The sequence below is a fragment of the Carassius carassius genome, chromosome 49, assembly GCF_963082965.1.
Source record: "Carassius carassius chromosome 49, fCarCar2.1, whole genome shotgun sequence".
NCBI classification, from domain to species: Eukaryota; Metazoa; Chordata; class Actinopteri; order Cypriniformes; family Cyprinidae; genus Carassius; species Carassius carassius.
The window spans coordinates 8,480,143-8,492,686 of NC_081803.1; the positions used below are offsets into that span (position 1 = coordinate 8,480,143).

General features: G+C 39.1%; 1 protein-coding gene across 1 annotated transcript; it reads right to left on the reverse strand.

Moving 5' to 3' along the window:
* Positions 1 to 9,523: 9,523 nt before the first annotated feature.
* Positions 9,524 to 12,540, reverse strand: LOC132132743 (UDP-glucuronosyltransferase 2C1-like). Its single transcript, XM_059545251.1, has 3 exons — positions 11,991 to 12,540; positions 11,675 to 11,810; positions 9,524 to 11,205 (listed from the first exon to the last, which is right to left on the reverse strand). Exons 2-3 carry the CDS (start codon positions 11,795 to 11,797, stop codon positions 9,637 to 9,639), a joined length of 1,692 nt encoding a protein of 563 aa, XP_059401234.1. The 5' UTR covers positions 11,798 to 11,810; positions 11,991 to 12,540; the 3' UTR covers positions 9,524 to 9,636.
* Between the last annotated feature and the right edge of the window lie 4 nt (positions 12,541 to 12,544).

A 12,544-nucleotide genomic window follows, 5' to 3' on the forward strand; every position in this document is an offset into this window, starting at 1 on the left:
TTGCTTAATTATGTTACATGTACATTGTTTTTTCTCTTCATATGTGTCTGTGTGTACATACTTGTGCATTGATACAGTGAGCCTTCATGTGTGTTTGTTTTGTGCGTGTGTGGCGTCGGTGTCAGCCTCGCTGTGAATCGTGTCAGAGGCACTCAATAAAAGGCGATTATGCAGTGTGTCGCTGTGCCTCTCTTTGTCTTCCTAATGACTGCCTTTTGACCTTCTCACCCTGCCTGCTGCCTGCCGGCAGGAGGGGAGGGAGCGTGGACCAGCTGCCACCAGTCTTACTGCCCCTCTCGCTGGCAGAGGCCTCGGCTACAGCCCCTGCTCCTCCCAGCACGCTGGGCCCTCAGGGTGGAGCAAGCTGTTGAGCCACCAGTCTCCCTGCAGTCCCACCTGCCCTACACACATTTATACATACACACACACCGTCTCTCAGCATAGCCCAAGGCATCGCTGTCTCCTCCTATGTCTCATCCATCTCCGCTCACTTCCAGTCCGTTCATTTCATGTTTTGTCACTTTTGGGGGGTTTAGTTTTAGTCCTGTTTTCTTTTAATAGCAATTGTTGTTTTCCCTCCAAGCTGTTTTCGTCTGTTTACAGAGTTAACTGTCAGTTTGAAGTTACATTAAGTGGTGACAGAAACTTGTAGCACAGTTTATGGACTCTTCTACCGGTTTGATGATGTTTATAGGGTCTTCTGTTAATGTTGTTTGCTGTCTCGAGTATATGTGTGCTGACATCCAACACGAGGCTGTTGTGGGATTTAAGGGATAACGGTGCTAGTTGCGGACACTGAAAAACAATGGCAACATTTTATGGTGAGGTTCAGTTAGGGAGTGTTAGCATTAGCATTAGATAGCCTATCATCAATAAACATCCTGTTTTAACAGTTTTTATTAGTATACGTTTGTTAATTCATTATAGTTTTTCACGTATGTTCATCCAATGAATTTTAAATTATACAAATAAAAATGCATTAATATTAATAAACAATAATAAATGCTCTAGAATTATAGTTCATTGTTAGTTTGTGCGTTTCAAAGTTGTACATTAAAGATTATTGGAGTATGTTTTACTATACTATAAAAACTAGCATATTCTGTGTAAAATAGTTCTCCCAAAAGTTCATTTATTCACCATCATCTCATTCCAAAACGGTATGACTTTCTTTCTTCTGAGGAATTCAAAAGAAGATATTTTGGGAAACTGTTTTTACTTATAAGAAGAATGTCAGTGGGGTCCAAAACAACAATGAACCCAAACTGACTTTCATTTTATGGACAACAAACACAAAATAAAGACAAAATAAAGGCATACAGGTTTGATTGTTATATCATGCATGTATTCAATAAAAGGAAAACTGTGATTAATTCCTCATTACTACCTTCTTTCTACCAAATTAAAAATGTACGCTTCACAGTTAGTTTTAGAAGTATCCACCAAAGCTCTTGCAAACCAGCAGCACTCATGAGCCACAGCAATGGACACACACACACACACACACTCAGAGAGGGTTCTTTCTGCTCTTTTCTTTCTGACATATCCATGATGGATGGCTTTCAAACACACACTTTATGAGCTGAGCATTCATCTGGATTCACAGCATCCACAACCAGATTTATCTGGGACGTGAGTGTGTGCGTGCGTGTGTGTGTGTGTGCACGCGCATGTGTGAACCGAATGTGAAAAAAAACAGAGCGACAGAGAGGCATTTTTTAACGATTCTGTGGTCTTCTTTGACTGAAATCCCACGTATAACTTTCAATCGGATTTTTTTTTAATGCAAAAAAATAAAATAAAATAAAATAAAATTCAAAAGCTTTTTCCCCCGGTGCATTCAAAATGTCCCACCGGGGACCGGCGAGCCTCAGGTGTCAATCAAAGCTTGTGGGCGGGGCTCCATGTGTCCAGAACAGTTCGTAATGAAGGGGTTCTGCAAGTTGACATAAGTTTGGGAGAGGACTGTCAGGACAGGGGTTCGGAATTTAGTTATTCTCTCTCTCTCTCTCTCTCTCTCTCTCTCTCTCTCTCTCTCTCTCTCTCTCTCTCTATCTCTCTCCCTTTCCATCTCCTTCTCCTCCTCTTTCTCTCCCTCCACCCCACTTTTCAGAGCGATTAACGCCCGGAGGATAAGACAATAAATCCTGGCCGCGCCGAATGAACGCCATTCATCATATTCATTTTCCTGTCAATACAATTATGAAAAGCCTCTGGCCTTTCTCTCTTTCTCTGGAACTCAATTCTACTCAGGGAAAACGCAATTAGTGTGAGAGTATAAGGCTATCTTCAACTCTCTCTCCTCGATTCATCCCTTTCTCCATCCCTCTGCTCCTTCAACTTTTCCCGTTTCGTTATTCGAGGGGAGGCGAGAGAAGGTTGCGCGGTCCGCGCCGCTCGGAGTTGAAAAGTTGCCCTCTCCGTCCATCTGCTCCATGCGGACGGTAGCTGGACCGCAGACTGACACCTGCTGGTCAGCGTCTCTGTCGACTCTGAAGCGCAGACGCTATTGATTTATCATTATATGTGTTTATAAATCACTTTTCGGGCCGACTACTTATTGCTTGCGTGTGTGTGTTCAAAAAAGAGTGCAGGAGTCTTGTTGATGATACATGCTTTTATAATACACACTGTATCATACTGTAGCTACCTCGCTTGATGTATAGAGTTTGCGCGAGAGGAAAATACATTTCCGTTGCCGCGAGTATGCGCCTTATTCCAGCGCAACAATTTGTTTTAATGTAATGTTTCTATTTGAGACGGTGACAGTGCGAACCATAATACTGTACTGTGAATATATCAGGCTGTTTTTCATGAACATGCTAAAATATCATTTACACTCGCTGAGCAGCACTGAGGAATAGATTAGCTGAAATAGATTGGGGAGATTCTCAAATCCCATAATGGTTTTCAAAACGTTTTTTTTTTTTTAATTTTTTGCTATTGTTGTACGGAGAGAGAGGGATATGGACATGGATGTGGGCAGGGGGAAGGAGTGTACAGGTGAATGAGAACAGGAGGGAGAGATAGAGCCACTTTATGAACGCACGAGAGAGAAGAGGAGAGCAATAAGGTGAGTAACCAACCCTGCGGCCCTATGCTGCCAGACTATTTAAAAGTTATTAACACACATCTTTAAAAGGTAGAGCGAGAGAGAAAAAGAGATAGAGTCAGGAAGAAGCTATTCTGTTAGAAGAGGATCCGCATGGATGGATGGATAACTGAATGGACAAGTGCGTTAGATGAGAGAGAGAGAGAGAGAGAGAGAAAGAGAGGGAGAGAGGGAGAGAGAGGGAGAGAGACATGCCAGGTGTGGGTCTCCCCCCGATCGCCCCCCCCCCCCCCCCCCCCCTCCTGGTGCTAATTGATTCTGGCTGCTCTGAGCTGATTAGTGTGAGGACTCATGGGGTCTGAAGGCTTAAGCCAGCTGTCCCAGAGCAGTGTGTACCCCACCACCCACCTGCGGCACTGACGCCCCCTACTGGAGCAGCAGGGTACTCTCGCATTACAGGGGAGGGAGGGAGGGGAGGGAGTGGACAGGAGATACAACTCGCTTAATGTCATTTTGATTGCTTTCAGATGCTGTATGCAGAGTAATTAGTTAATAGGTAATTAGTAAGTATTGTTTACTTGGCAGATTAAGTGTTTGAAGCTGCGATGTGCTGATGTGATGGCTCTCGGTGGTGAAGCACCATGTCTGCACATCCTGAAGTCTAAACAGACCGTACAGCTCGTGTGTTATTCACTTTGCTAAATCATCACCGACTTTCAAGGTGAACAAAGTTTTACGGGAATTGTTAGAAGTTTAAGTCATTTTCAGGATGTAATTTTTTGAGGTCTGGCAGAAGAGTCTTTTGTATAAAGACGATCAGTGAACAAAAATAGTTTTTTCACAAACCTCTTTTGTGATATAGGCCTACTTGTGAAATGTAAAGCACAAAAAAAATTACAATAGCACTGGAGCAGCTACTGTTGCTACTGTTGCTATGGTTATAGATTTCTGCTAGGGAAGGCCGAAATGATGCTGAAATGTGTGTGTGTGTGTGTGTGTGTGTGTGTGTGTGTGTGTGTGTGTGTGTGTGTGTGTGTGTGTGTATAATTTTAGAATTAATTTATGCTAAACTTATAGTAATAAAGCACTAATTGCAATATCAATAAAGATAAGCTTAAGCCTAAATATTTTAAGATTACTTTTCAAAGAACAAATTTTTTGCATTACCTCTTTACTGAAGCTGAATTCAGTGCCCACAATGAATATCTTCTGTGCATGTAACATTTGTAAAAAAAAATATATATATATATATATTATTAATAAATACAATTTGCACTTCTGGTACACCCTGCTCTTCCCTTTCAGGATAATAAGTACTATTTATAATATTTTTAGTCTAGGTCTATTAGATAAACAACTTAAGTAAAAAATCTGTAGAGATTTTTTTTTTTTTTTTTTTTTGTCAGATAGCCTATATGAGGTATGTTGGTAGATTTTGCCTAAACCCATTATTTGAAAAAAGAACAAAGGAAAGGAAGATAAATTGTAAATGAAGAGCTGAATAAGTCTAAATGTTGTATGAAATCTAAATAAAGTTAAAATATGTTTTTCCATTCATATTTTCACCTCTCCCAGGTAACTGGCAACCTACCATAAATTTTCATCTTCAGCTGTTTGAAGTGTGGGTGTATACAGATTGAATATTTGTTAATGTTTGCCCGCTATGATTAAGAGACAAAGTTGTGTGTCTGTGTACCTGTCTTAGTGTGTACATAAGTATGTGTGTGAGTGCTTATGTTTGTGTGTGTGTTTGGTAATTGGCTGTATATTAAAGATAGTTGTGATCCTGCCCTCTTTAACACAGCAATAAAGCTCACTTAGAGTGTTTTATTAAAAACAGCCAGCGAGAGGGGGGAGATGGAGGGATGGGGCGGTAGAGACATAACAACACAAAAATATTGGACTTTTTCCTGTATCATTTTTTGTCTTTAAAAAGTCCAAATGACCACTCAAATTGGGTAGTGCATCATTTTCTGTCATGCAGCTGAAAGCGTGGCAGACAGTTCTAATTCATCATTTTAGTGATTTAATAGCTGAGAAATATATTAAAATAATAAAATGTGGGCTGAAATGCCCTGGATTTGCAGTGATAAATAGCCCTCTCTGGCCTGATCAGATTAGTTGCACTAACAGATATATTGCGGTCAGGATTCACGCAGGCACGCACGATTGTTTTCCAATAAAAAGTTGCATATTAAATTCCAACACAGAAAAGGAGGGGAGAGACCCCTTCTATCTACAAACCCTCCAGAAAAAGAGATAGAGGGGAAAACGAGAGAGATGAATGTAGAGAGGGAATAAGGGATTTTAAGTGTTACACCGATACCATCCGGAGATATATTGCCAGAGCCGAACCACCACAACCGATAAGTAAGCTTTTTAAACTTATTTATCTGGACATTTATAGCAAATTCTCACACATGCATAATAGCTCATGCTCGCAGAGTCATATTAGCATGCTCACAAGCTCATAAACTTTCATTTAAACTCTCTCTCGCTCCCTCCCTCCTTCCGTATCCCTGAGGAAAGCATTTGGAGTCTCATTGTCCTTCGACTCATCAGGAAGTGCTTGGTTGTAATTAATTAGCTCATTTGTTTATGCAAATGTCTGCAATTAAGTCATATTGTTTGTTAAAGAGATAATTTTCTAAATAAAAAAAAGATGTCCTGTATCTGTGAGCAAATGATGTTCGTCTAATTAAGCACATTAGTCCAAATTTGTAATTAACAGTGCATAATTAGGTGGGAAGATATCCTGTTTATGCGTGACGTCATCAGGGGTTCAAATGCACAGAACAAGAGTCTGACGGACGGATGTGCAGGTATACTGAATCGCAGAAGGATAGGAGAAATAAAAACAGACAGCAAGGATAAAAATTTATGTTTTACATTTAATCTAATGTTTTCCAATGCAATCAACGTCTGCATTTGCTGTGATCAGCACCCAAAATATGTGTGTATTTATTTATGTGTGTGGGTGTGTATGTGTGAAACACGATGGAGGGAAGGTGTTCGGGGTCAAAGCGGTTGAAGATTAAAGGGTTAAATCTCTTTCATTATTACTCCCCAAATCGACCTGGGGGGATGCAAGGAGAACTGATTAAAAAGGAGGAATGAGAAAGCTAAAGAGAGATGAAGATAGAGGGTAGAGAAAGAGAGAGATCTCAAAACAGTCCGATATAAATCATAACAATCATAACCTCAGGGCACGTCATGATAAAGAACAGAAGGAAAGAGACAGCGAGAAAGAAAGAAAAGTGAGGGACACTATACAAACACAACCACAATGTACAGCCACAGGAATTGTTGTGATGTTTATTTGTTCAAATGTGAGGGCTTGTATAATATGATTATTGTTAAGGTTGTATACAGTGCATATGAATTGTGAAGGCCCAAATGTGTGGACTTAATAAAATTATTTGTTTTTTTTTCTTTGCAAATGCAATGCACGACTAGAGCATTCAAGAAGGATTCAAAAGAAAAGTAGCCTGTGTGACTCTAAGTCTTTTGAAATCATACTTTGTGTGAGAAACAGATCTCAATTTCAGTTATTTGCTAAAAATCTTTAAGAATTCATTAGATTTTTTTAAAATTCATATTCAAATCAATCACTTTAAAAAGAAGTTGTTTATATATTTCTAACCATTTTATCCCGAAGAAACCCTTCATTATGAAATGTTTTTGTGTGTGTTTGTTTTGTTTGTTTGTTAATGTTTTTTTTTTTTTATTCCCAGATTTATTTTTTATTTTTTAGTCTGTAACTGTCAAAAATGTATTCAATGCCACTTCTTCATTTTATTTATTAAATTATTATTAAATTTTATATCAACATCTAACTACTCAGACTGTCAAAACCCTCTCAACAGGTATTTGATATCCTTCTTGTTTGGGGAACCCACTTTGGGTGAAAGAAACTTTCAATGAACAGTTCCTAAAACAGCCATTTATTTATTTAATAATTTTAATAAGTGATTTTAATAATCTGACTAATTTTTTTCACCTATAAAGAACTGAATGCAATGGAAAGTTTCCATGGATGTTAAAAGTTCTTAATGAAACCAAAGATCCCAATGAAGAACCTTTATTTTTTAGAGTGTAAGTGTGGACAACTCTGTTCAGTTGAGGATACGTCTCTCCTCTTCTCCACTAAGCAGGCAAATTACAGAAATATTACATTTATGATCCATATTGCTTGAAATATTGTAGGAAAACCCATGACTGTCCCATGTCTCTGTGATGCAGTACCTGGTATAGAATTTGTTTTCTTCTAAAGAGTGTTCCTTTGAGTCTAATCCTTTCATTGAATCGTTTCAGATTCCTTTCACAAACGCAGACTGAATGATCTGTTAATGAATCAAATTCATTTGGTTTAAGTTTAACTCACTCACTCATTGATTCACTGCAGTGGTCTCTCCTCTCACTGGAGAGGAACATTATCAGTTTGTTCCTCGCTCACATCTCTGCTATGACTTCAGAAGATATATTTTTAAACTTGGTTTTATGATGTATTCTGTACAATTATTATTTTTACTATATGATGTACATGTAGGCCTATGTTCTCTGTATGTACTCTATATGTACACATGAAAGTAGGCCTTGTGTGTTCATGTTTTTATGCGTCAAGGGGGATACATCTAAGAGGCGGCTGAAAAGAGTAGTCTATCTCTTTTGGGAAGGAAAGTGCCTCTGAAGAGATTTTTGCCAGACCAGCCCATGTCCCAAACAAGCCACAAATGAACAAATAACACACAAGAATGTTGCATTGTGCGTTAGAAGAAAATCCCATACCACAATGAAAGGGGAGCGGCGGAGTAACACCACGGTTTACTGAGGATGACAGGACATATAGTGGAAAAGCAGAAGATATTGAAAGCTGGTGATCATTTGTTCTCGTGCGACTAGAGACTGACTAACCGTCCAGAGAGTTTTACACCGTTTCTCCATTATGAGTGACCAGGGGGAGGACGAAAGACAATGCCATCTCTTTGTAATTGGTTTTTAGTTTTAATTTCTTTGTGTTTAACACAAATAGGATGGTTCTATTAATGTTAAGTAGGCTTGTGTAATAAGTTTCTATGACCTGCAGGAATTCCTAATCATTAATTCAAGCAAAAGCCTAATGACCTTCTAATCTGTAGCACTTATGAAGAACATTAGTCTCTTTCTCTCCCTCTCTCTCTCTCTTTCTCTCTCTCTCTCTCTCTTTCTCTCTCTCTCTCTCTCTCTCTCTCTTGCTAAGAAAGGATAATTAAAATTATGCCATTTGGCAGCCTAGCGTCCTAATTGCTATTCCCATCATTGCTGGTCGATTGGGAGGAGATAGAGAGATAGAGGTGGGGAGAGAGTGAGGAAAAGAAAAGATGAGTGAAAATAAGATTGATAATGAGATAACGAGTCATTAGTAGCATACATTAGCGAAAATAGCCCAGGCTTAATGTCCCCTCAATCAGTTAGAGCTGTCTTCTTTTTATCATTCTGTCCCTGCATGTGCTTCCAGCCATCTCCAGCCTCATATCTGGAGAAAAGGACGTCCTCCTCTGGCTGGTGAAGAGAAAGTGCTGTGACACGCAGCATTTTGGTCAGGTTTGTGATCATCTTACTTTTAGATCATTTTTGCTTTAATGAAACCGTGGCATTTTGATGTATGGTTTATAAAAAGTACCAGGCTGATGTAAAATAATACCATCTGATTTTGGATTGCAGAACTGATTCCAGGCAATACTTTGAATATATCCATTGCGCCATCTGCTGGTGATCTGCAGCATTGTAAATGCGTGTTAAAATGAAACCTGGACTCTGATAAGAGCGTTTATTTTGAGCATTTGTTATACATTACATTGTTAATTAGCCATGTTTTACACAACGGAAATGTGGATGCTTACAATCAGATTTTTTTTATTGCTGGAGATACAAATGATTAGATGCTCTGTAAGCTTTCAACACAGTTTTGAACCTGCAGGTCACTTCCTGAACAGACTGAGTAGTTTATGCAACCTGGCTTAAATCATTCACATCTTGCTAAGAGTTACATCATACTAGAATACTGACCACCAGCTGTTTGTAACTGGTGACTCACTCTTTTCTCTCTCTCTCTCTTTCTGCAAATGCACTTAAATGCATTGTGTGCAAAAAGGGGATTACTTCAAAGATTCCAGGAAGGGATCTGCACCTAATCACCAACATACAGTTAAGTTGGCAGGGAATTGCAAGAGCTCAAGAAATGGGAGGAGAGACTTAAAGGCAAAGAAAAGAAAGAAAGAAAGAAATTATTACCATGTCAGAGCTGTGAAATGGGGGCAATTGTTTTATACAAAGTTTTTAATTTAATTTAATCTTTAGTCATATTGTTATGTGCTTTAATATTTTTTTTACATTTCTATACAGCTTTAATTACTTTTTTTTTTTTTTTAGTAATATTTGTACTTTATTTATTACATTTAGTTGCCAAGGCAACATTTCTAAGCCTTTCATTTAATAGATATATTGTATTTAATTTCAGAATTATTTAAGTTTCCAAAAGCAATTTTAATACTTTTAGTTAACAATAACACTAGGGGAAGGATATTGAAGAAAAATAAAATAAACTAAATTCTTTTGCTTGCTCTTGGTTTTGGAATGGGAATATTATTGCTCTCTTTCAAAGCATTAATGGTCTCTTTCAGCCTCTTACTGCCTTCCTTTATAGTTTTTTTGTTGTGATCTCTCACTGCCTTGTTTGCCTCTCTTTTCCGTCTTCGTATCCATATTGTGACAACCCCCAGAGTCAGCAGAAGTATCATGAGAACAAATGCAGCAACATCTAGACAGTAGTAGGAGAACACGGACATGTTGTAGGCCTCAGCACGTAAGTGGGGTGCACCTTTATTGCGCAGGACATACTCGATCCAGTACACTGCTTTGTCGAGAGGATGCAGAGGCCGGTCTTGATGTAAACTGGAGAGCTTCTGCATGTTCTGACGATACGTTGGGTTCTCTAAGATATCTCTCAAAGCTTCAAGAAACTCTTCTGTAGTACAAGTAGCTGCCTCCAGCATCCGTGCCGCCCCTCTTGCCTGAAGACGTACAATGTTATCTAGCTGGTCAAATAGCAAAGGGAGTCCCAGAACTGGCACCCCATGATAGATGGCTTCGTATAGACCATTTGTACCCCCATGAGCCACGAAAGCACGGGTCTTTGGATGGCCCAGCAAGTCGTTCTGAGGTATCCAATTAAGCAGTAGGGTGTTATTGCCCAACGATGAAGGTCTTTCGCCAATAAACCTCCACACCACCTTCTGTGGCATGCGAGCGAAAGCTGTGGTAATGGCATCCATGACCTCTCTGGGCAATCCTGCAATCAGTGTTCCCAAAGACATCACGACCACCCCATGGTCTCCTGAGCTCTGCATGAACTCCTCCAGCTCTGCAGGGAGAGCCTTGGCCGGACGACACTGGAAGCCACCAATGTAGATGAGGTTTGGCATGGAGGGTCGTGGGAATTCGAACACAAAGTCTACACGGACAAGCCACAGCTCCGCCGAACGTTGCATGGCTAGGAGGTCAGCGCCAGGAGAGAAGTAGTTGAGCAACAAGCTGGAGTACATAGGAATCACCAGCCAGCGCTCTTGAATGAGGTTCAATCCATAGTGTAGAAGGTTGCGGGTTCTTTCTAACAAACTCATTCGGTCCGTCAGGCCTGAGCCAGGAACAGGCACGTAGGATATGGGAGAAGGTGCGATGGAGAAGTGGCCTTCTCCGAAACTCATCCAACGGACGTTGTAGACCATTGGAAGTTGGAGGTAATGTGCCAGAATGACCCCACCAGGCATGGCAGGGTCAGTGAGCATCAAGTCATAGTTTGCCATCTTTATTTGTTTCATCAGATCTTTGTTCTCCAGCATGGTGGTGAGCATGGCACAGTTTGCAGTGTGAGCAACATTTATGACACCAATAAATTCTGACATCTGGACCAGCAGTCCCATCATTGAGCCCTTCCTGCGGGCCTCAAGAATCCTTTGTACTGTGTTCTCGAACAGGTCCAGGCCTATGTAATTCTTTTTAAGCTTCACTGTAATTGAGGTGTAGTAAGGTGAATTCTCCTGAATGAACCAGCTGTCCGTAATGCGAATCACACTCAGCTCATGTCCATTAGAGTGCAGCTTCTTCACCAGAACCTAGAGAGCAGAAATACAGTTTACTTAGGTTTTAAGCAAGCTGAATTTATTTTCTATTTGGCAAGCATGTTTATTTTATATTTTTAAAACAGCCAATTTAATTGTTTTATCCCCATCACATGGAAGCCAGTTTCCCCCCGATTTTATTCAATTGTGACTTTACATCTCACAATAGTGATTTCAAAATTTTGCAGTTGGTTGTGACTTAATTTGTTTTTATTATTGCAACTTTCTCACTAATGCAACTTCATTTATCTTAAAGGACTAGTTCAAAATTGAAAATTCATCTACATGTTAGGGTGAGTAATGTCTCAACAAACTTCCATTTTTGGGTGAACTATTCTTTTGCATTACCTTTTTGTTTTTACTTTGAGCTGAAAACAGGCTTCCACACCAGCAACAGTGAACTTTGCTGAATTAGTGGAAACTTTTTTTTAAACCGACTGTTCTTGCATATTTAAATCAGTACCTCCATGTTCACCCAGTGACTGCCATCAACGGGGAAAACCAGGATCTTATCTCCATTATAACCACAGGGTAAAGAGAGAAGGAGGGATATCCAAAGGAAAATGAGGGAAATGTATCCACACATTTCTCTTTTTTCGCTATCTCAGAATAACAAAAATAATCAGCAAGAAAATCCCTTTAAATTGCTTTCCAGTGCAAGAAACTTTTACACATTTAAAATGGACTAAAATGTTCTCTTATGTATAAGTAAATATATAAATATATATATTGTATAAAGTTAAATGCCACTGTAGAAATAGTTTGTTTAGGTCACATACCTCAGTTGAGTCTTCTAGTTTCAGTCCCACAAAAATGTTGCTACATAAAAGAAAAAGCTTACACAGTCTCTGAAGGCAGAGAGATTAGCTACCCATAATTCCTCTTTTATTTTGTTGTGAAACATTTCTTAGCCCCGGTTTTTCCTGTCCAGCATGATTTTAAAAATGAACAGTGCTGTGTTAACAAATGTTGAATTGCAAACACAAACGCATACACATTTTAAAGTAAAAGTAATATATATTACATCTTCACTTACAATTCAATTTAGTTTCCAGAAATCTCATTTTATTACCGTTTTTGAAGCACATTGCATGTATTTATTCCTGTAAACAGTTTCACAGTTTTCGTCAAATATGAGTTGTGGTCACTTATTCACAGACAAGACCACTTTAAAATATTTAATCAAGAATCATCAGAGAATAAACAATAAAGATGCAGGTACTTTCTAAATACACACATTCAGTCCATTCACACATTAATTATGCAGGTTGTATTACACTATTGATCAATTAGTATAGTCTATTATATTCATGTTATAATCATTATTTAAATG

Excerpts from the sequence above, each read along its gene's own strand:
- LOC132132743 (XM_059545251.1), bottom strand. The coding sequence starts at position 11,797 with ATGTGTGGATACATTTCCCTCATTTTCCTTTGGATATCCCTCCTTCTC. Across the intron at positions 11,206-11,674 it reads GTCACTGGGTGAACATGGAG|GTTCTGGTGAAGAAGCTGCA; the intron begins GTACTGATTTAA and ends TCTGCTCTCTAG.